Raw genomic sequence first — 24,331 nt, 5'->3', positions numbered from 1 at the left:
ATTATTGATGATGATGATAATAATAATAATAATAATAATAATAATAATAATAATAATGATGATAATAATAAAAAAATACGAAAACAACAACAATAATAATAATAATAATAATTTGACTAGTGATAATATTACTATTTGAACACGCAGTCTTAAAAAATAGAATAACTCCTGAGCCCTGGCAGAGTTTTTGCGGCAGCAGCACTCCTCTCGGCTCTTTTCTCTTCATATCAGCGCGCTGAAGGCGGCTGAATGAAACTTTTATATTGTCATCAGTGTGTTCAACAGAAGTCCTTTATGTCAGTTGTACTGGTCAAATTGGGCTCCCCGCCGCGGTTTTGTATTGCTGGTTTTTTAACGAGCCGCAACTAACGAGGCAACGACACCAAAATCCCGCCGACACACAAAGGCTGGCGGGTATTTACCGAGCAGAGCTTGTTGCTCCGCTCCTCCGGCTCTTTGTCTCCTTTCAAGCGGAGAAAAGCGCTGAGTTATAGCGGGGGACAAGGTGCATATAACCGGCCTGGGTGTGTGTTTGTTCCTGTGTGAAGCTGCTTCATTTTCATTATGCAGGTTGTTAATGACAAGAGCTTCACCGAGAGGGAGAACTTTGAAGTCTTTTTGGTTAACTGCTTTTAAACTAACCAAAAACGGCCTTGGTTTTGAGAATTTGGATGAAATGAGAAAAGATATAGCCAATATAAAATCTTCCTTTATTAGTCCCACTATGGGGAAATGTAGCCTACGTGCAGCAAGTGGACAGTAAAAATAGAAGAGCATCAATAAAATGAATAAACAATTAATAAGTAAATAGGCCTACACAAGCAATAAAATCAATTGTAAATAAAAAATAGTGACATTATGTACAAGAGTAATATTGGTGTTGTCAGATAATGATATTATGTCTATACATAACTGAGAGTCTTATTCTACATTACTGACAACACAGTTAAAATGCCTAATCATCTCTCCACAACACACTGACAAGTTCTGTTTTTGAACACTTGGGAATTTGGATTATTATTATCAATCACATATAAAATATGTAATTGATAACATACAAAATGACTTGTACAATGATATGCAGTGTGGTAGCTTTATAGGATGGAATGCTGTGTTAAAGCATCAAACTAACTAGACAACTACAACTACTACATTTTTTTATTTATTTATTATTAATTTGACTCTGAGTTCCAGCAAAGGTCTAGATTGGCTTTAGAGTGTGTCTTTAAGTGTGAGGAAAAACTAAAAGTGGAAATGGATGAATCACAGTGTATCTGGATTTATCTCATCTGTATTATGCACAGCACAAAGAGTTTACAGTTTATGACTGAAGTCATTTCTTCATCCTCCTCCTCCTTATTCTTGGGAATGTTTCTCTGCAAAACTGCATCTTTCAGTTTGTATTATTTCAGCTGAGAATAGCGACATAGCCCATGAAATGCCACAGCAATAACAATGCCTCACAACTCATCAGACTGGCAGCATTGCCCATTCAAGGATAGCCTACTCTTCACATTTTCACATATATAGCAGCTGGAGTGGCATTACATGTCATACAATATTAAGTATTGTAGAGAAAAACAGCAACCACTTTGAAAATGTCTCCCTCTTTCACCTGGAGTTAATGCAATGTTATTCTTGCAATAACTGAGTTGTTAGGTTATGTGGGTAGTGCACTTTTAGTAGTTAGTGTACTCAGAAATCATTCTGCTTTGCCATTTTGGACTCAGAAGATATCAGACTAAGATTACAAAACAGACTATTGGGTGCGATTCAGTTTCTCCACTATGTTGGATGTGAAGCTGTACTGCTTTTGAGTTTGAGTCTGAAAGTCTGAAAACTGGACTCCCACTTTGCAATCTAAACTTTATGTGCATTAGCATACATTAGCATATGAATTAATGAGAGGATGATCAGGAGGATACTTTCTCTTATCTTCACTTTTCAGTAAAAAAAAACAAACAAACACCAGATGCTTCTTAAAGTGAAGGTATATCTGGGAAAACACTGAGCATATATTACACGGTTTGGGAGAAGATTTCTTTTTGGGCTTATTATGCCTTTATTCAGACAGTTTGGCAGAGAGGCTGACAGGAAACAGTGAGAGAGAGAGAGAGAGAGACAGAGAGAGAGAGAGAGAGGTGTGTGTGGGGGGGGGGGGGTTGACCTGCAGCATAGGTCACTGACCAGATTTGAACAAGGGATGCTGTGATTATGTAGAATGCACTGTAACCTCTCCACCACCAGGACACTCCTCCTGGGTTCCACATTGAACTTATTTATAAGTTGTAAATGACCATGCCTGGAACATAGATGTGTAATATTGTGTGTGTAATAAAAATAATAATAATAAACTTTATTTATACAGCCCTTTAAAACCACCTGCAGGTGAACCAAATAGAATAGAATATATAAAAATCAAATAAAAGTGCCACCATACTACTTGGTATTAAAAGCCATCCTAAATAGATACATTTTCAGTTTTGATTTAAAAAGACCCAGGTCAGAGAATATGATGGGGCCAAGCCATTAAGAGCTTTAAAAATAAATATTAATAGTTTAAAATCAATTCTAAAATTAACTGGAAGTCAATGGAGGGATTTAAGAACCGGAGTGATGTGCTCTCATCTGTTGGTGTTAGTTAAAAGACGGGACGCAGCATTTAGACTGTCTATGCATGTCTATTACAACACATTCCTTTGTTTGTACAGATTATAGAAGTCAAACCAGCTGGGAGACCGGAGTGGCCTCCATGATGCAAAACAGTGAGTTAAATCTCAACATTATATTTTGTTACTGTCATGTATGCTTTATCACTGGATCTACACCTGTAAGTGCCATGGATATGTATTTCATATTTCATCAACAGCTCAGTAAACACAAGTGTTTTAATAATAAATACACCATCTCACACCAATCAACATAAAACTACTACAGCTGAGAACTCTTCAGGCACAACTCAGTGCCTGTAGCCTCCAACGAGCCCAACACATACTAACAAACCATTTCTAACATTCTACTAATCTGTATAATGTGAAACCGGTTTGACGTGTTTAACAGTAGACATGCCTTATCAAAATAGACTTCTGGAATAGTTGTGCATAGATTAAATTAAAACAATCTTGGAGGTAAACACAAACCATGTCAAATTAACCTAAGAAAATAGTGGAATCAAATATTTTAAGATCTTTTTGATGCTCACTGAGACTGTCATAGTATTATTATCACTCTATTAACAACATCTAGCTGATCTGGAAAGCTACATGTAATATGCATTCTGTATATTTATATCTCTTTATACTGTCAGCATATTGTGCCTGCTTGATTCAGACGTGTGACTTGATTGGTCCACATGGGTCAACCAACCCTAAATTCTTTGTTTTACTATAATCCGGAAATTTAAAATAATTGAACAAAAACAAAAGCAACAAGACTACAACCTGATATTGTTCTGATATCACTGTCCTTTGAAAATGAAATTAAGAAAAAAAAAGTATTGGCATTAATAAATAATTCTAATTTATCACAAATTTGGTATTTACATGCCAATAATTCAATTTGACATGAAATATTTTGTGTTTGTGTTAGCTCTTAATATTGTGTGGTGGAAGCACACTTTCAGAGATTGGTTGTTTCTTCTGTAATGGAAACCATGTCTATGTACTGACATTACCAGACTGATTGTGAGGCATCGTCCACTATTTATTAATCTGAGTATGAATCAGCAACAAAGACTGTCTAATGAAGTCTGAATGAGAGTAGCAGGAGAGACTCTTATTTTCATTTGTAACCAATATTTAAAAAAAGTTGCTCATCATCCTCCAGTCTCCTCACAGACTCTCCTCTTGTATTAAGAAGCAGGAGAAGCAAAATATCATTACCACTGCTCCAACGTGAAACATTGCTAAGTAGAAAATATAACATGAACATGAATGACTTTTGTCTCTGACTTTGTTTGCATTGTTCCTGTGACTTAGGCTTTTTTAGAATTTTTCATATTTTCATATCGTAATTTCAGATTGGATCAGCTGTGCAGTCCATCATTCTTATCAGCAACAATAACATACTGAGAATGTACTCACCATTTTCATGGTAACATGGTGAGTACAATTTCATTACTGATAAGAATTGTGGACAAAACTGTAACATTAAGACCCAATTTGTACTAAGCCTTATTGTCATTTAATGTTTGCAATAAAATTGATCAATTCATTTAATTAAGATCTGCTGAAACATTCAAAATGCCCCCCACCCCCAAATATTCAATTATGTGTATACATATACCTCAAATGTAATAATCATAAAATTATTGATTGGGCCTTTAAATATGATTGTAATTTATGATGTGTTAAATCAAATTACTCAGCTGTTTAAATGGTACAAACCATATATGGACTGTTGGGTGGGACTGACAATGAACTCCACCTAATTTCTTTTTTCTTACTGCGGGACAAGAGGTCCATGCTGTCTGCAGTGAAGGTGTGTGGATTTCTTCTTTCTCTGTGTCTTTGCTTGATTCTTTGCCCTGCATCTCTCCTCAGAGCAATATCAATCCCACACTGCATTGCTTCTACCGCCTGTGCTCATCTTACTGGATGTTGTTGTTGGATGAAAACCTTGGAGCTGATCTGAATGACTGAATGACTCATTTTTGTTTTGCTATGAAAGACAGTGGAGGGTTGGCTGGTGAAGCATGGAGGCACACACTTTCATCAGTTTTTGGTTGGTGTTGGACAGTAGCATTGGGTAAAGGACAGATAGAGTGCTATTATCACATCAGCTCCAGCTTTTAATCACTTCTAATTCCAAATAGTGAAAGTGGGGCAGCGGGGCAGCTGGAGGTTGTAGCGGAGTACCTGAAGGTGAACACTAATATTCATTTACTAAGATCATTTGTCAATGATGCACTAGTTATATTAGGAACTGACTGAAATGGAAGTGTGCTTCATCTAACTTGCCCTCTCTTGTCGTGTGTGTGTGTGTGTGTGTGTGTGTGTGTGTGTGTGTGTGTGTGTGTGTGTGTGTGTAAGAGAGGTGGTATATATGAATGCAGACTAGTTTGTGTAACAGGAGTAACAGAGTATAGCTTGGCTAAACACAACTGTTGATAAGAGACTTATAGCTAAGAGAGCAAAGAGAACTTTTTATGGAGGTTTTTAGCAGCAGGTCACACTCTCAGCTGTTTTGCAGGCCATGTGCAAATTAACTTGAAAAACACATCTATTCATCTCCATTATGGGCTAACATCACACTAATCCAGACTTTTTCACAATTGAAAAGAAAAACTTCAGAGTACATGAATTCAAAAACTGGACTCCACGTTGTCATACCTTTAACAGATTTCATGTATCATAAGAGTTTCATTCTGAAGACATGAACAGGTCAGCACTGAATCACTATCATTCACCATCTATAGGCAACAGGAAGTTACAGGCCCTATACTATTACCAAACCACTTGAAGCAGGTTAACCAGAAATTTGGTCGGCAAAGTTGTAAGACCTTGATGATGAATTCATCAAACACTATTGCCATGGCAACTCATTATTCACTGTGAAACAGTAAGCTGTTTTTGCATGTGTTTGTGTGCTCAAAAAAAACAAAAACTTGGAGCATACACCAGAAACCATGAATAATGGAAGAATATACTGCCAAATCTCAGGACCTTCACAATGCCCACTTGTGAAGCTTTTGAGGTTTCATGGAACACTGTTGTTGAGGCAATGCTGAAGGCTGTTGTAACCTGACTTTACATTGTCCAATCTGAAGCAAATTTCACTTGCTGGATAACAGTTCAGGTCCATATGGGGTCATAGTCATAGTGCCACACACTGACACCATGGAGTCAACCCAAACATGGTGCAGTGAACACATTATAAACGATGATTTGTAATGTTACCCAATATGCAGTAAACATGACATGTTTGGTAAGATTTCTACATGTCAGATGACCTCCAGTAAATGTATTGCTTCAATTATAACCCACTTATGTAGCACCGTTTAGTGACAACAGGAAGTAAGTCCTCTGTTACAAACTTCTATGAGCGTAGATTTTGGTATGAGCAGTAGAGACATGTCTCTGCCAATATCAAAGTGTTGCTACATTGTCCTTACCAATATTTACCATATAGTTGCCAACTTTGTGTATTTTCTGAAAAAAAGTGCACTATCATGATAAAGAGTGAAAGAGCAAGATGCTCGACCTGATGATCAACTTCAAGCAGTAACTACACATCGTTGATTAACAACAGCAGCATCAGTTGTGGAGTCAGTGAGGTTAGGAGTCTAAAGTGGTTAGTATGTATACTTTAAATGTTCCAAAAGTTGCATAATTAAAATTACGTCACTGGACAAAAATAATCTAATTTAATGTTATATTTAATTTCAGGTGTTGAGTATTGTTAGCTAATTGTGTGAATTAAACTGGACATATATACATACTATTTATATACTAAATATAATGAATATATATATATATATAAATATCAAATATGGTACAGTATAATAGTAGACTACATGGTTGAAGGAAATTGAGGTAAAAATGTATTTAAGTGAAGTTCAGTTTGAATGAGCTGCTTCCCAGGGGCTCTTATGCTGTCTCTCTCTCTCTCTCTCTCTCTCTCTCTCTCTCTTTGTGCGTGCGTGTGTGTGTGTGTGTGTGTGTGTGTGTGTGTGTGTGTGTGTGTGTTGCAGAGAGACAACAGCCAAATTGACTCCATATGTCTCTCTATTAATTGTGTGTCAGCAGAGGAAAGCCCGGGTGTTCTCCTCTGGGAAATGACACTGTGATGAACATTTTGTACAGCAAAATGATTGAGCCTAAAACACAAAGTGAACATGATGGGAGGCATCATGAAGGAGCGTTAGAGGGTGAAATAATCCACTGTCACACTGACAGTCAACAGCAGCTTCTTCAGGGGCCAGAATGAGTTTTCTAAAATTTAATTAACCAGAAGAAAAGTTCAAAGCCCTTACAGTGTGAGGCATATTGGAAGGTAAACCCTCTGTGGTCCAGGTCATCAATCCGTTTTTCTAGGGGAGTAGTTCCACTGTAAAGTGGAGGGGGATGGAAGCAGAGTCAGCCCCTCACCTTCTGTCCTCTCTATGCATACAATTGAAAGAAAAGGAGACCCAGAACAGGTCTGTCTTATTTTTTTAATTGAATAACTAATTATTTCATTAATCACTAATTAAAGATAAGAATTTACCATTTACCTTAAGCTCCATTTCACTGCTGTTATATTACTGCTGCTAATGCTGCGTAGTGTCTATTTTTGTGTATGAACATCCTCTTTGTTACTGTACTGTGTTCGCTTCTTTTCTTTATACATTTCATAATATGCTCTCTATTGTCTGAGTCTTTTGTCAACACTTTGACAACGTATGTAGCTTTTAATGAAAAACAGTAGAATAAAATCGAACACACAAATGAATACATTCACCATTTTGACAACACATATAGACCACAGCCTCTAAAATATACTATATTTTATTCAAACTGAACTTTACTTAAATTAATTTTCATCTCAATTTACTTTAACCATGTATTCTATTATTATACTGTACCACATTTGATATTATTATAGGCTCTGTATTAATTATATCTACATATATATTATGTATATATATATATCTGTTCAATTTAAATAACACATGATAAAAAAATGCATTTAGTATCGTGAATACTAAATTCACACAATTAGCCTAAAACCTGAAATTAAATATAATATCAAATTATCCTAGTTTTGTAAATTGAAGTAATTTTAATTATGCAACTTTTGGAACATTGAAACTATACGTTGTGATATTTTCTACGTGCTATGTAGATGTATGTGGAAGCTTATATGAACAGAGAGACTAGGTTGTGTGTCTAGCTCACTTGTTTACTCAAGTTTCTTCTTCAGGTGCATGTCATTCAGCAGGTAAGTAACTCAACAGTGCCACACATGGCTAACCTGGGTACTACACATTATATATGTACTAACCGCTCCTAACCTCACTGTCTCCACAACTGATGCTGCTGTAACTATTCAACCATGTGTAGTTACTGCTTGAAGTTGATCATTACACAATATAGGTGAGTTTTCTGAGCTTACACCTCATCAAAGGGTCAATCCCTGTCAGTTCTCAGTAAAAATGGATTGTGTCATAAAAATGTTTGCAAAATGAATTAATCCTATTGGCTGCTGCAAAATGTGATTTTCATGACAGTTTTCAATATGCTGTCCCTATGGTTTAGGCCAGGGGTAATTAAGAGGTCCAGTTAAAGGAAATATCCTCAAGTAAAGGTCAAGAACAACTTAATGTCTCACTTGCATTATGATTCAGTGCCATATAGTTTGAAGTCGGCTAGTTCTTTGAAGTGTCATCGCAGTACTGTTTCTTGTTCAGTGAGAGATGGGAGCTTAAAGTCTGTGTAAAGTAAGAATAAATACTGTATGTGTTCTGAGTTTGACATAGAAAAAGACACTGGCCTATTTCAGAAAGCAACATTCAGCCAAAGTGACTCAGAAATACTAAAATAACATGAATGCAAACCTTCATTGCAGCTAAAACACTTCCATTAATCTTCATCATTGTAAAGTCTACAGCCAAAGACAACATATGGATGCAGATAGGTTGATCAGAGTGCATTTTTTAGAAGTTTTAACTGCAATTTGTTGAATGTGTGCAAAGTATCATAAATGTAAAAAATGAATGTCAGTAGAAAACAGTTATAACTTTGAAAATTTAAACCATTTTCCCTCCACATCTTTGAGGAAACAAACAGGCCTATTTGATGTTGAATATGTGCACTCGATCGCTCATGCTTAGTTATAGCAATAGGCAAATTTTTCAAGTCACTGTAGCCAGGACCTACCCACACGTTATCCCTCTCTTTTGAGAAGAGAAGACAAGGAAAGCATGAAAGATTGCTGCTAGCTTCGTATCCACACAGCCACTCTTTGCGAGAGTACCACTCTGGTTGAAATGACCAGATGATTTTCGGTCCCTTACGCTGGTGAAGCATCTTCTGCTGGTAATCCAGCCTGCTGAAGTTTTTCAAACGCTCAATAGTGGACATTATATCGGACTCGGAAGTGACAGTTCAAATTTCTGACATATATATCTGATTGTAACAATTTTGCGTTTTCTCCACCCTGATTGGCTCCCGCTCCCCCAATAAGCAGCACTTTTCCTCAGCCATAGACGTTTGATTAAACCACCCAATACGCATGCACAACCTTGAATATTCCCACCGTTGAAAGAAATGAAGATGAAAAGCAGAGTTTTCACCATTCATTTCGATATAGGCAAGCTGCGCGGCTGTTCAATCATAGATTCAAGGACTTTTAAAACAAAATTTGGGGCAGAATTATCGTGACAGTCTGCAAATAAATAACAAATTTTGACAAGATTGAGTCTACCCTGCTGCTAGCTCGGCGGCTAACTCAGCTGCTAGCTCAGCGGCTAACTCAGCTAACTGGCTAACTGTAGACTGTAGTAGTAGTAGTGTGCGCTGAATGTATTTATACCTACAGCAGCAGGGCGCCCACTAAATCCTGAACACAGAAATGTTGAAACACAGTTTGTGAAGCCTAGCTCCACAATTCAAATCTAAATGGTTGAAATGCTTTTTACACCTTTTTTAGAAATACATTTATGACCTATTTAATGTGTTTAGAAGAAAATGCCTGAATTCACTTTACACAGTCTTTAAGTTTGTCGTGCCAGGATTTTAAATCTGAAATATTTTAGTATTCTTGCCACAGTTTCAGAAAATAAGAGATATACTGGTTTTGAACTGCCTGTGGGAAGAATGAACATCTAATTGTGTCCATTCTTGACTACAAGCTCTGTTTTCACTATCTATGGGGCATATGCAATTGGTCTGTTAGTTTATTGTACTGGTTACCAATGCAGAAAGGTTGGAGAAGCCGTACCTTTCTCAATAATGTATTGGTTGTAAGTCCAGGTCTGGGACCTGGCTTGACCACACTCCACCTTTTCTTTTAAGCAAGACCATCATGGTCTTGCTTAAAAGAAACCAATGTTGACCTTTGATGGAAAATAGTAAACCTATGTCCATCACACACTTTGTTGATGTCACCATCCACTCCAACTTCTGCCCAACGAGGTTTCACCTGCTTTTAGCAACTGCAGTATGTTTGTAGGCAGCACCAGCATCAGAAGTCCAGGTTATTTAATTGACTACAGAATAAACATTTGATAGGCTTAAACCTTTATTAAAAGTTATATACACATGAGAACCAATGGCCTCAAGAGAGTGTACATGTAACCCTGAACTGGTTCAAACAGTGACTGTATGGGACAGAGATCCTCGTCACATCACAATATAAATTATTTATGTTAAAAATAAATATAGTTTCACCAAGGGGCATTCATGTATACCACCCATCTCTTGTTTGCACCACTGCTTACACTACAAAACTTACTTCTTCTCAAGTAATTCCCATATGTAATAAAGCCTCATCACAAATCTGCCAGTGCAGTAAAATAATAAGTAAAATTAGTATTTTTGGATTCTAGCACAGTGTCTTGAGATACATTCATCCCTAGAAAATGCAGGTGTCTATTTGAAACAGATTTTTAAGACAGTCTCTTGAATAAAATATGATTTTTTGCAGTGTGTTTGCCAACCTGCCTATACATTTAATGTGCAAGAAACATTCAGCTGAATAGAGCATCTAATGAAACCTTTTTCTCCAACCTCTTCTGTGTGTGTGTATGTGTGTGTGTGTTGGCTTGTTGTATGATTTATTAATGCCCCGTTGAGAGGTTTATAAATCTGCAATATGCTTTCCCCCACAGAGCCATTAACAGACAATAGACAATTGATTCAGTGTGTAAATCCCTACTTAACCTGCACAGTGTCACAGCAGAGACCACTGCTCCTGAGGGGAACTTGTTAGATCTGCAACATGTTGATCAACAGACAGAGAATTTTAAGCCTCATACAAAAACCTACAGAACTGCTTGTCTGCAGCTTGATCCTTTCCATTTACAGCTTTTGTCCCCCTCCCTGTCAAAGCTGGAGTTTGGCTTAAGTGCTTAAACTGAACAGTGTGCTCTTCACTGCTCAGCTGCCAAAAGTTTAGATGACCAAATGCATTGAAAATATTATTTAAACCCACTCATCTGATTTCACTGGGCTTTGGAGTGTTTGGGCTCTAGTTAGGTCTCTCAGGTCACACTTCATCTCAAGCTGTGCACAAATCCCTACACTCCTCAGGTAGGATTGACAATACTACCAACACTGTTGCACTTTTGATGACAACTGTTTGATAGGTGGATCACGTTGGGGGCTGTATGAGTGTGTGTGATTATAATATCTGTGGTGTAGATCTGTAATTTCCTGATTATTCCAAAACAATACTAGTTCAATACAATACAATACGGTGTTTCAAACTATATATTACAGCAAAAAATAAAACAAAACAACTATTGATTCAGTTGTGGTAATGAATTAGTATAATAAACTGTCATCTGAAAAAGAGAGCTTCACTATGTGTTACTTAGTAAGAAAGAGTTTTTAGGTATATACATCCTGTATGTATACAAATGAAAACGTAGATCATTGCTTTATTTGAGTAAAGATACTATGTATATATGCTTGTAGACTTAAGTGTAGTCAGAAACATCTGTACTTACATTTAAAGGACGTGAGTCAATGGCATCAAAGCATCAGTCAACATTGTTGTATTATATTGCCATAACACACTCTTGACATTTTAACAAGCCAGAATATAACATGTTAAGATTCTGAAGTCTTGTGCATAAAGACACAAAAATTCTTCCATAAAACACATGTGACAACATGTTTTTATCCTTTGTTCTCTTCATCACACTGTTTCCTACTGTCCTCACTCCTCTTCTAATGCATGTGCCTGATCACTGTAGCTAATCAGCTCATTGCAGTTAGACTTTTGTCTTCATTACTACTCAAATCTCCTTGCTGTGAGTGCAATCATTTCTAAATCAGAGGTAAACCAAGCTGGAAATCTTTTTTGGTTTTGCTTTGTGTGTGTGTGTGTGTGTGTGTGTCTCTCTGTGTGTGTGTGTGTGTGTGTGTGTGTGTGTGTGTGTGTGTGTGTGTGTGTGTGTGGGTGTGTGTGTGTGTGTGTGTGTGTGTGTGTGTGTGTGCGTGTGTGCGTGCGTAGGTCATAGTGGAGTAAACCAGCTGGGAGGTGTGTTTGTGAATGGCAGACCTTTACCTGACTCGACCAGGCAGAAGATAGTGGAGCTGGCACACAGTGGAGCTCGACCCTGTGACATATCCAGAATACTACAGGTAAACTCATAAACTCTTTGCACTTCACCAGCAGTGGTTACATCCACAACCACTGTATGTCTGTTATGATCAGCTGGTTGGTTGCAGAACCACATAGAAAGTCACATAGAAATACACACAGTTTTTCCTGGACAGAATTAGGGGTTAGGTGTTCTGCATCCACTTGCCCTGACTAAGTCACTGTACATCAGAAGAAAAAATATGACATCAGCTATTTGCTCAAATACCGAAATGTGACATATGTTTACATTTAATTTTCAAGCTCTGGTTTGAATTATGACTGTCTGTCAGGAACAAATTGGTGGGACATTTATAGAAAGCCACTATGCCATCCACTCCAAGAAGGTCAGGGTGGGTGATTAGATTGACTACTTTGACATGGGAGACCATGGCTGGTTCTTACCATTAGTCAACCAATTGCTCTTTAAACCATTGCCACCATTGTCACCTAGATTTCAAGAACATCTACCCAACCCCAGTTATAAATAATGCGTGTGCTGTTTTTGTGTCCAGGTGTCTAATGGCTGTGTGAGTAAGATCCTGGGCCGGTATTACGAGACTGGTTCGATCCGTCCTCGCGCAATTGGAGGAAGTAAACCCAGGGTTGCAACTCCAGAGGTGGTTGGCAAGATCGCTCAGTACAAGAGAGAGTGTCCGTCCATCTTTGCCTGGGAGATCAGAGACCGACTGCTGGCAGAGGGAGTCTGCACCAATGACAACATACCCAGTGTAAGGTTTTTTACATCGTCTGTTGTTTATTTCAGTTAGAATTCACAGATTCACAGATTTTAGCTGGGCTAATAATTCTTTTTTGCAGGTTGCAGTTGTTCAAACCTTAATGCATGGTTATGATGCCAGCTGTATAGTCTTATGTAGCATGCCACAAAGCTTTATCACATTGTAATAGAAGGCTTACATACAGTATCAATGACATACAGACCATTAATATATATATATTTATATATGTTTTTAAATAACATATTTTAAATCACATAATTGATAGGCTGTCACATTTCACCATCTGCTGCTTTCAGTAGTCACTCTGTCAGTAGACAAAAAGTGCCAAATATACCTTTAAACCCATTCAAATAGTGATTGCTGCTATAAAATGTACAAATGCAATGTTAAAAACTGTTAGCCTATAATGGATACAGTTAAATGGACACCACTTTCACACAGTACAATTCTTCTGAGGTAACTGCCTGTATATGAATTATTAATTTCACACTTGTCAAAAAACCATGATACCCCTGGAATTTTAATGTAAGTTTTCTTCTGCTCACATTGTTGAATTTAAAATAGAAAAACAACAAGTATTTTCCTCTCTCTCTCTCGTACCTGTCTGCTCTCATGGTCTTTCCGTTCTGTACAGTGATGCTGCTTGAGGTTGTTTTTCTGGAGAAGAGGATTAGGGTTAGCCGCTTTCTACTTGTCAGTAAGAAATGAAGTCTAGACTCCACAAAAAATCACCAATTTGAAGATCTGTGTTCCAGGACAAACTTCCTTTTAGATTTAGAACGAGACTTTTTGGTCTGACGGGCTGCAGTAAAGTGTTCAAAGACAAAGACAGCTGAAAAAACAAAATTGGAAAAGAAAATACAGTGCTGCTTGACAGTTTGTGAACCCTCCAGACATGGTCATTATTTTGTAAAAAATAAAAAAATAACCTTATTAAATATACATCCAAACCCAAAATCAGTGAAAGTGATCTTCCAAATAATAAACACAAACAAAATAAATAGATATATTTTAATTATCTATTCAACAAAAATGGTTCTCATGTACAAAAGTATGTGAACCCTTTCAGTTAATATCTGGTGGAATCTCCCTTTACAGCCATTACTTCAACCAAACGTCTTCTGTAACCACTAACTAGTCTCTCACATCTGGTTTTTTGGGATTTTTGCCCACTCGTCCTTGCAGAACTGAGCCAGTTGAGAGAGGTTAGAGGAACATCTGGCATGTACTGCCTGCTTCAGGTCTTTCTACAACATTTCTATTGGATTTAGGTCCTGACTTTGACTAGGCCAGTCCAGAGTATGAATGAGTTCTGATCAAGTATTTGTTGATAGGCCTGAGAATTCGTGGATCCCTGGATGATATGAAGCCGTTCAGGTCCAGAAGCAGAAAAACAAAGCCCACACCTCTCCATTTGTAAATAATGAGTCTTACTGTTGACGGATGGAGCTGGAATCTTTTAGAGAGGGTCTTGTAGTTTTCCCCAAACTGACGGCCTGTCACTTCCCTCTTCCTTACATCCTCACATAGCTCTTTTTCTCTCTGCATTGTTGATCTGTGTCAATATGCCTTGGCACTACAATAATGGTTGGTTTCCTCCCTTTTTTAAGCAGTGCTGCCAAAAACCCTTTCCAAACGATGTCTCATTGATTGGTCTGCTTAACTGGTTAAATTAGCACCCAAATGTGTTTCACCTGAATCTATTTCCTACTTGACTTCACCAATACCACATGTTCACTTACTTTTGCACATAGACTAATTCCATTTAAACAAGTGCATTGATAAACATAAACGTGGCATTACATATATAAATAAAAACTGTTGATGAAAATCATGACAAAACAACAGAAAACTCTAAACTGCTCAAGGTGTTCACATACTTTCAAGCAGCACTGTATGCATTTGACGTTCAGATATAACACTACTGTATATGTGCTTTTAAAATTGTGTCCTGGGCCATGTAGTGTTTGGAGTGACAGCACAGATACAACTGTCAGGCTTAGTGAATGCAAAAGGACTGTGAAACATGACACAAATCTTAACTGTACTGGCTGCATAAATGAATACATCAATACATCAAAAAAGAAGAACAGTAACAAAAGCAGAGACTACTTCAACCTCCACAGCAGGGTATTGTTGGAAATATGCTTAGTGGTTGATAAATGTTTTCATCAATTACTACATCAACCACTTAGATGATTATATGAGCCCAGTTTAAAAGGTCCATTAAGTTTTCAACTACAGCTAATCCATGTGTGAGAAATAATTGTATTACCTTTGTGTCGTCCTCCCAGGTCAAATTGGTCTGTTTTTCCTCCCTTCCTCTTTTCCTTTAACCCTCCTCCCTTTCTTCCTTCTTCCATCCTGCCTTCCTTCTTTCCTCCGTCCTTCCTTCCTTCTTTCCTTCCCTCCCTCCTCCCTTCCTTCCTTCCATCTGTCCTTCCTCCCTCCCTCCTTCTCTCTTTCTTTCTTTCCCTCCTTCTTTCATTCCTTCCTCCCTTCCATCCTTCCTCCTTTCCTTCCTTCTTTTCTCCCTCCTTTCCTTCCTTCTTCCTCCCTCCCTTCCATCATTTCCTCCTTCCTTCCTTCCTTTCTTCGTTCGTTCGTTCGTTCCTTCCTCCCTTCCATCCTTCCTTCCTCCCTCCTCCTTTCCTTCCTTGACTCGAGGACAACAGGAGGGTTAACTCATCGTAGGCTCTTCTGAATAATAGTGTAATGTAAAATAAATGATGTCATGTAGAAATGGAATTGCTGAGACACTACACATGATAGGTGTAACTTCTACACTACACAAAACCTTTAACATTACTCAATGATGTGGAAATGACAGATATCATTAAATCTCTGTGGTGTTTCCTTTAATGAACCCAGTGGTTGGCTGAAGGTTGAGAGGCCCATCACTGCTTTCATTTTTGATACTGTTTGGTTCCTCAAGTCCTGTGTAGCAAATATCTATATCTAACAAAATAGTTGTGGTTTGTTTAATAATCATGTTGCTGTGTTCGTCACCAGGTTTCATCAATAAATCGAGTGCTCAGGAATTTGGCCAGTGACAAGCAGCAAATGGGCACAGTGGGACCTGAAGGGATGTTTGACAAACTCAAGATGCTCAATGGACAAACTAGCTGGGGAGGACGTTCAGGGTGGTATGCTGGGACTACACTCACTACCACTGGTAAGACACTAACTCCTACTACAAAGAACAATAGTACCACTGCTATTTTACTACTATCACAATACTAGGGCAACACTCACTACCATTGGTAAGACACTACTGGCACAATGCAGCCTTGCGATCTTCATTAGGCATAAATCTGTTATTTGTGTCAGGGCATTTCCTGGCACCTGTGCCTATGTGAGAAAAGAGGTGCATCTAAGGCTCTGGATTGTGCCCGCTAATAGGACCAACAATTGTGCAGCATTTGCTATTTTAAGGTCATCTGCTCTGTTCTAAAGTCCTATCCACAAAAGATTTGGTGCTAATGATATGCTGACGCAAACATGTCCATAAAGATCTGCAGCTGACTGCAATTTCTCCTTGTTTTGTGTCTGTAAGTGGAGCAGTTTCTAGTGTTTCAGGCTTTTTTCCACATTTCAGCACACATATTGGTCTACAATGAAATCACGTGTTTAATTGGCAGAGATGAACACACAGCACACAATCACAAACAAACTTTAATGTATTTTGCTTCTTTTACTATAGCATACTATACTAAAATGTTAAAATACAGCTATTAATGTGACTGACGCAGGTCTGAAACGTATAGGGCCTATTTTAACAATCTATAGTGCATAGCGTGAAGCGTGTGGTGCAAGTGCCTTTGGGGTGTGTCTAAATCCATGTTTGCTACTCTAATTGAGAGATTGTGGAAGCAGAAGTTCCACACATATTTTGTTTTCTCATAATCCTCCCAACTTGGAGGTAGAGGATCACACTAACACCTCCAAAAATCCTGTTTACCTTATGCACAGTTGGCAGAGCATGGATGTAGCGCGTAATAGAACAAACACTAACCACCAAGTTTACAAGTTCCCAATTTCATATTTGTTTGGCATTCTGTATCAGGGCTGTTTTTTCCCTGTAGGAGGAGTAGAACTGTGTAGTTTACATATGTTAAACTATAGCTATATCAATTTTTTGCTCAAAATATACAGCAGAACTTTATTTTTCATATATATATTATTATTATTATTATTATTGTTTGTGTGTCTGTTTGTTAACTCACTGTTAAAAACTCAATAAAAATTGTTGAAACAAAATATACAGCAGAACACATAAGAACATATCAGCTTTTTTATTTTTCTACCATTGTCAGCATATTTGAATGGATGTATATGGAATTTTAGTTTTGGAACTGGAGAGCCCAGCCTCTCTCTCCCATTTCACCTGTTACTGCATTTAAAGGAGATGAGAGGTTCTCATTTGATTGGTCATTACTGAGGCTTGCCCCGACTCCACCTTCTGAGTCTTTCCTCTAAGTTGTGTCTTACTGCAACCCTAATGATTAGGAAAGCTGCAAAGATGTGTTGGCTCCACCCATATGCACCATGCACCAGGAATTAAGACTTACATCTGCACCTATATTCCATTTCAAGAAAACAGGGCCTTAAGGGTCCCCTTTTTTATAAGATTAGGCATTAGATAAGTGCACACGAGTTGGCTCAATTGTGATCACCATCATACACCATGCAAAAACCTTTTATGATATGATGCAACATTTGGGTCTCAGGATGACAACTAAGCCAAATCCATCCACTGATGGATATTCAGTTCATTTTTTATTTACAGTTCTTTGTTGTATTTATTTTTCTTTTACCCACAATGTGATGTTGAAAGAAGAAAATATCCACATCCAGTTGTGATGTGAGTTGTTTGGTGAAAGGTGTTTTCATGACTGAAACAATTGAACCTCTTCTGTTGTAAATGTGAACCTTTTTGGAAGGTCATGGATTATGCTGATACTAATGCACTGCAGTGTTCCAATACCTATTTAGTGGTGCAAGATCACCTTCATGTTGAGTGTCCCACAGCTATATTAGTGTCACTTTTCCTGTTCCTGCCTGCAAAGATTTTACACATTTTAAACCTTTTAAAAAGTATCTGTGCACACAATTCAGACATTCAGAGGCATCCACAGCACAAAATGAAGGCTTCAAATAATAGCTATTAAGGTTGTAATACTTGATGTGATGTTGCCATAGAAGGAGCATTAAAACTGAAATTATGATGGCTTCATCCAAAAGTGCATCCAAGATTTGTATCTGACTGCTTATGGTGGGCACGACTTATAAATAATCAAAAAAAATCCTTCAAAGTGTGGGCTTTTGGCCCAGTTTGCTCTGGGATGGGGCTCATATGCTGTTGCTGCTCGTCTAGCAACTCCCTGGGCATTACAACACTGAGACAAAGCCATGCTATTCTACAACGGCTGCTCCCTCCCTGTGTGCGTGTGTGTGTGTGTGTGTGTGTGTGTGCGTGCATGCGTGCAGGGGACGGAGAAGAGAGGCGGCGTCTGGTCTCATTTGTGTTTCTTTCTGCCTGACTGAGTGTGACACTGAGCAATAGCTTCATTCTGTTTTGCAATCTGTGTCTGCTGGGGATAATGAATAATTAGGCTAGCACCACAAATAACATGTGTTCCACAGAGAGCTGGAGTCAGGCTCCCCTCTGTTTACAGATCACATGTTGGAGAGCTCCACTCTGAAGAGTCCTGTACCTTTACTCATCCTTCACTGCATGGTTTGATAGCAAATGAAGCAGAACATCATGGATATGAGTTTTACATATTGCACTGCCTTCTGTGATCAAGGCCAGAGCTGCAATCATTGCTGGAGCTGTTGTTGCTGATCTGCCTGCTTGATAAGTTACTGTCAAATTGTAAGTTGTCACATCAAATTTAAATTTCCCAGTCAAAATTACATTATTATTTGACATTTTTATTACATTTCTCACACTCTTCCCACATTCATGAACAAGTTCTAAGTTCGTCAAGCGCCAGCCAGATATACACACATACTGTACATCCACATATACACACACACCCGCACGCATGCGCGCAAACACACACACACTCACACACACACACACACACACACACACACACACACACACACACACACACACACACACACACACACACACACAACAACAACAACAACACTCACACACACACTCCTGCAAACCCTCTCAAAGCTAGAGATCAGTACAATGCACAACAACAATGATCAGAAAAGGTGAAATATGATTACAAACATTAACTGTACTGTTCTAAAGCAAAGTTTACTGGATCATTTCCACTTCATAAACCTTCTAAAATGAAATGTTCTACTCTATTCTCTATTTTATAGTCTTGCATATTCTTATTTTTAATTCTGTCTTTTATTTTTCCCTTCCTTGTTGCAGAGTGTCCACAGGCAGAAGGAGGGGAGAACACATTATCAGTAAATTCCAACGGTGAGGATTCAGAGGAGACTCAGATGAGGCTTCAGCTGAAGAGGAAACTGCAGAGAAACAGAACATCATTCACACAGGACCAGATAGACGCACTGGAGAAAGGTGTTGATCAGTACATTATATTGTATTTCTCATTAACAATTAGTTAGCAATGTGTGCTTAGTTTTTATGTATTTACAATGTAAAAAGGGACAAAAATGGATATTTCTAGAACAGCTCCAACACTGACACAAAGACAAGTGACAGCTCAGCAGCAGATTTGACTGTATACAATCAGGAGTGGTAGCAGAAAGGGTATGATAGACATTACATCTGTCATATAATACATGTGGTGGCATGTTTAGGCTTAGTTAACTGTCATACACTACACATGTGTATCATTGTGTTCATGTTCACTGCCACGGTCATCCATTGCATGTTGTACTTGATGTTTGCAGCATTTAACATGTTAACATTTAAGGTTTGGTCTGGTGTGACTGGGCTGAATGATTGTCACTTGGGGTGGGGGGTGGGGGTGGGGGGTTCATCTAACTCTCAGCACATATCAAATATCCATTAAGATTCATTACATCCTCAGTTTTTTATTCTTTTGATGAAATATTGATACTATTACCTAGTTGTTTGTGATAAGTAAATTTAATTTGATTATTGATTATTATTATAGGCTGATATACTATATAATTCTGGGATTAAAAAAAGTTAAAAGACCCTCTTGTACTTTCCCTCCCTTCAGTAAACATCCAAAATACTTTTATAACGGCAGATTAATTATTAATTAATTAGCTGAATTGATTGAAAATACAAGAGGGTATCATGTAAAGTCATAGAAAGACAGTGCACACACTCATATGCATATATACATGGCAGGGGGATACCTGTACTACAAAAAAGATAACAAAAAATACATAACTTTTACTCCCATGCTTTCCTGACATGGTCTGGCAGTGAAAAGTATGTGATGAGTGGTATATCATGTATACTGCTTCTGCTATCCGTTGCAACAGCTGACAGCAAAGTACAATTTGGAGATAAAACTCTTAGAATATAATGTGAAATGGTTTCATGAAGATGGCCACACTTTGAAAAGGAGCGCAAACATTACAGTTCAGTACAGGCTTATATTGCTTTGATCATAACATGAGCTGTGCATTTATCCAGACAGAAAGTTAATGGGAATACTGACGGTGAGAAATTATTCGGTGAAATATCTGTAACAAGAGTAACAGCCATTCACATCACTTCATTGCTGCTGCTGATGGATATCAATACTTCACTATCTTCACATCACTCTAACCTTAGTGTCCTGGTAGCTATGAATTAGACACAGCCCAATTAATAAATCATATAATGACACAATGTGTTTTGGTACCAGAATTTGAAAGGACTCATTATCCAGATGTGTTTGCCCGAGAACGCCTTGCAAACAAAATAGACCTACCAGAGGCGAGGATACAGGTAGGCTCTATTATTTATGGGCTTATAGATTAGTGTGTGTGAGTCTGTACGTTAACAGTTAACATAAAGTTTACTTAACTGTGCCATAACCAATATTTTTCCTTTTCTGTTGCATGTGTAGGTTTGGTTTTCAAACAGAAGAGCAAAGTGGAGAAGGGAAGAGAAGCTGAGAAATCAACGTCGCCAGGTGTCCAACTCATCCAACCATATTCCCATCAGCAGCAGCTTCAACACCAGTGTTTACCAGCCTCTACCACAACCTACTACACCAGGTACTGACTAAGACTAATACAACAAGTAAATATAGCGCACTACACATTTGACTAACATTTTTTATGACCATAAAGCTGCATCAGTATTGTAGTATAAGTCTGTGTAAAGTAAGTATAAATATGTGTTCTGAGTTTGACATACCACAGAAAAGTGTGTTGTTAACCACCCTGCCAAATTTGAATGATTAAAAAAATCGCCAAATATATGAAATTAGGCTTCAAAGTTGTGTAAAAATCAGCCTCTTTTTCTGCTACCAAACACTGTGGGAGTGCCCGTCGAGTTCGCTGAAACCCCGCCCCCTACCAAGTGTCACCTGTCAATGAAAGTCACCACCTCTACCCGAAACATGGACGCTACATCTGAGAGTTTTCTGCTGCTAACTCAGCGGTTAGCTCGGCAGCTAACTCAGCTAACTGTAGACTGTAGTAGTGTGTGTTGAATGTATTTATACCTCTACAGCAGCAGGGGCAGGTTTATGCTAATCACAGTCGCATTATGTAACGGTTTGACACAGTGTTACTGTATTTATTTACACAAAGGTTATGCATGGTTGCTCTTACATAGCATCTCAAAACTTGGGTTTCTTTTCCTCAACGAAAAACAGGTTTTGTAGAGAAATATGTTTATATTTTTAAAATGTATCAAAAAGTATCTTGTTTATCAGTACACTTAGGTATCATAATCAATAGTATCAGCAGAAAATTTCAAACAATACCCTAATAGTGAGCCAGTTTCACATTGAAAAACAGAAGTTAACAAAAAACTTCTCAGACCAGTCTTGCCTTAGAACCCCACCATAAGCATGTTCCAAGAAAACCAAAATATGCCATGATCTGCTAAATACAGTACGCATGCATCTCAATCGCCATTGTTTGCTAAAGTTGTCTCATCCACAAATGTTAGCTGTGAATATAAACATATTTTGGTGACTTTAAACCATATTAGGGACATATATTGGGACAGTTTGAAATCACATAATGAAGAGTATACTGCTTAGTTATTCCTTTTGTCAATCACCCAAAAGGAAACCAAATCAAGAGGCACTTAATAAGAGATTCATACAAACTCCTGATAATACAGCAATGCTAAGGTTTAGGAATCTGTAACCTTCTCTCATAGCTGCTGACTGCAGACTTTCCAACTTGGTGATCACAACAATCTTTCTCATTAAATATGACTGTTGTGAATGGCATTCTTAGCCCTGGATATTGTCACGTGTGTTTCATTGCATTTTTGAGCAGATGCTTTTGCTCAAAGTGTAATTTTCTCCATATACTATTTGGGGGATCTGATTTTGTGCTCAGGCATACTTGGACAAGTGGGCAGGTGGAGATGTGGTTCAATCCCAAACTCCTCCTGTACTCATGTCACAGTGTCCTTGGACAAGATACTGAACCCCAAATTGTTCCTGACGACTTTGCATGGTAGTTTGCTGCCATCAGTGTTTCAATGTGTGAATGAATGGGTGAATGCAGCCATTTGTCATTTTCTTAATTCTCTCCATTTCTTTAATTTCTTAAATCCCTGTATTTCTAGTGTCCTTCTCATCAGGATCCATGTTGGGAAGATCAGATCCAGTTCTGTCTAACAGCTACAGCCTCCCAGCCATGCCAAGCTTCAGTATGGCTGCCAGCTTGCCCATGCAAGTAAGATTATTTTACAGCACAATAAACAACTAATCCACATAATGCATACAAGGGTGGTGTCTCAGCACTGAGCTCTGCAATACCTGGAGTTAGAGATGACATCATGTGTCCAGCTCTGGTTGGCTGAAAGATGTGTCAATTGTTGGTGCATAGGCTACAGTTGCTTAGAACATTTGTGTTTGAAGGTTTGTCATGGCATAAGTGAAAGTCTCTGGCAGTGTTAGTGACTTGCCTCTCTCTTTGAGCTCCACAGGAACCTGAACCACCACCTCTGATAGTAAAAAATGACACATGTAGAACACAGAATTGTCCAGCACAGTTCAGCCTGTCTCAGTTTTTGAGATGTGTGATTATATGGAATCCTCATGATTGTCATGTTGGAGGATAAAAGTAGTCCTGATATGATACCTTTCCAGCTGTACCATCAAACTTCATAGTATAATAAACAGCTGCATAGTGTTTTGGTGTCAGGTAAGCTTTCAAACTTGCAGATGTACAATATTTTTCACAGTGAACTTTCTGGATTGTATTTTACTATCTCACCTGTAGCTGTGAGTAAGGGCCCATACCAAAGCATCACCTTGTATGATTATACTGCTGGACTATTTTTTATCTGAAAACCTTTCAACTGCAACCAGAAAATCCACATTATCACATGTGGGAGACAACTAGCATGGCTGATTGCAAAGAGTGAAAGCTGAATGTCTTTTAGGACAAATATTCACTTCGAATTTAGAGAGAGTTGTTGGGACTGATTAAAAGCACTCTTTACAATGTGTTGTTGCCAGTACCATTTGAGAAACACAGATTAAACTGTGCTGGTTGCCCCTTGATTAAATTGTTTCAAAAATTCCTTCTAACCCTTATATAGATTGTTTCCACAACCTGTCCTTATGGACAGAATGGACATTAATTGGGTCGTTGATTCATGTGAATTGACTTCATTGATCCAATTAAAGTGACTTCAGAAAAATGTTTTTTTTGTGTGTTTTAATGGTTTGTATTCATTTATATTTTCAGACATCCAATCAGACCTCTTATTCCTGCATGTTGCCCACCAGTCCAACTGTAAATGGAAGAAGTTATGAGACGTATACCCCTCCACACATGCAACCACACATCAACAGCCAGTCAATGACCTCTGCAACATCGTCAACAGGTAGGAAGTTCATTGTTTGATACTCTTCAACCCCCGCTCCTTCCAGGAATTAAGGGCCTGAATTTCAGCGCGGGATTGTGGGTATTGCGGGTATTGCGCACAATTTAATTGATTCCCGCAAATCCAACACTTATAATGCGGGAAATTCCCTCACACGTTTACAGCGATGTCTATTAATGTTCAACCAACGTCTGTAGCAGTGCTTACTGCAGGACGACTGGCCGGAACCGCTGTGTCTGACTGTCTGACTTCGACCCTGAACACACCTGTAGCTCTCTCTGTACCTCCCGCTGGCATAACACAGACAAGCTAACCG

At 38.2% G+C, this 24,331-nt stretch overlaps 1 protein-coding gene across 4 annotated transcripts in view; it reads left to right on the top strand.

The window, feature by feature from the left end:
* Positions 1 to 24,331, top strand: part of LOC128359283 (paired box protein Pax-6-like) — a 30,542-nt gene that overhangs the window by 2,953 nt on the left and 3,258 nt on the right. Inside the window, exons 1-10 of one of the 4 annotated variants that reach the window (XM_053319746.1) lie at positions 2,717 to 2,765; positions 12,160 to 12,290; positions 12,804 to 13,019; positions 16,041 to 16,203; positions 16,902 to 16,906; positions 19,434 to 19,584; positions 20,855 to 20,937; positions 21,059 to 21,209; positions 22,747 to 22,856; positions 23,877 to 24,015. In XM_053319746.1, the coding sequence (XP_053175721.1) occupies positions 2,753 to 2,765; positions 12,160 to 12,290; positions 12,804 to 13,019; positions 16,041 to 16,203; positions 16,902 to 16,906; positions 19,434 to 19,584; positions 20,855 to 20,937; positions 21,059 to 21,209; positions 22,747 to 22,856; positions 23,877 to 24,015 (1,162 nt within the window). In that variant the 5' untranslated portion in view covers positions 2,717 to 2,752. Of the gene's footprint in view, positions 1 to 2,711; positions 2,766 to 12,159; positions 12,291 to 12,803; positions 13,020 to 16,040; positions 16,237 to 16,901; positions 16,907 to 18,534; positions 18,540 to 19,431; positions 19,585 to 20,854; positions 20,938 to 21,058; positions 21,210 to 22,746; positions 22,857 to 23,876; positions 24,016 to 24,331 lie in introns of those variants that run through there. The other 3 variants (XM_053319745.1, XM_053319743.1, XM_053319744.1) reach the window with 3 other exon arrangements.

The sequence above is a fragment of the Scomber japonicus genome, chromosome 5 (genome assembly GCF_027409825.1).
Source record: "Scomber japonicus isolate fScoJap1 chromosome 5, fScoJap1.pri, whole genome shotgun sequence".
Lineage (NCBI taxonomy): Eukaryota > Metazoa > Chordata > Actinopteri > Scombriformes > Scombridae > Scomber > Scomber japonicus.
Note: the sequence above shows the minus strand (reverse complement) of the source record. Positions and strands in the feature narration are given on the sequence as shown.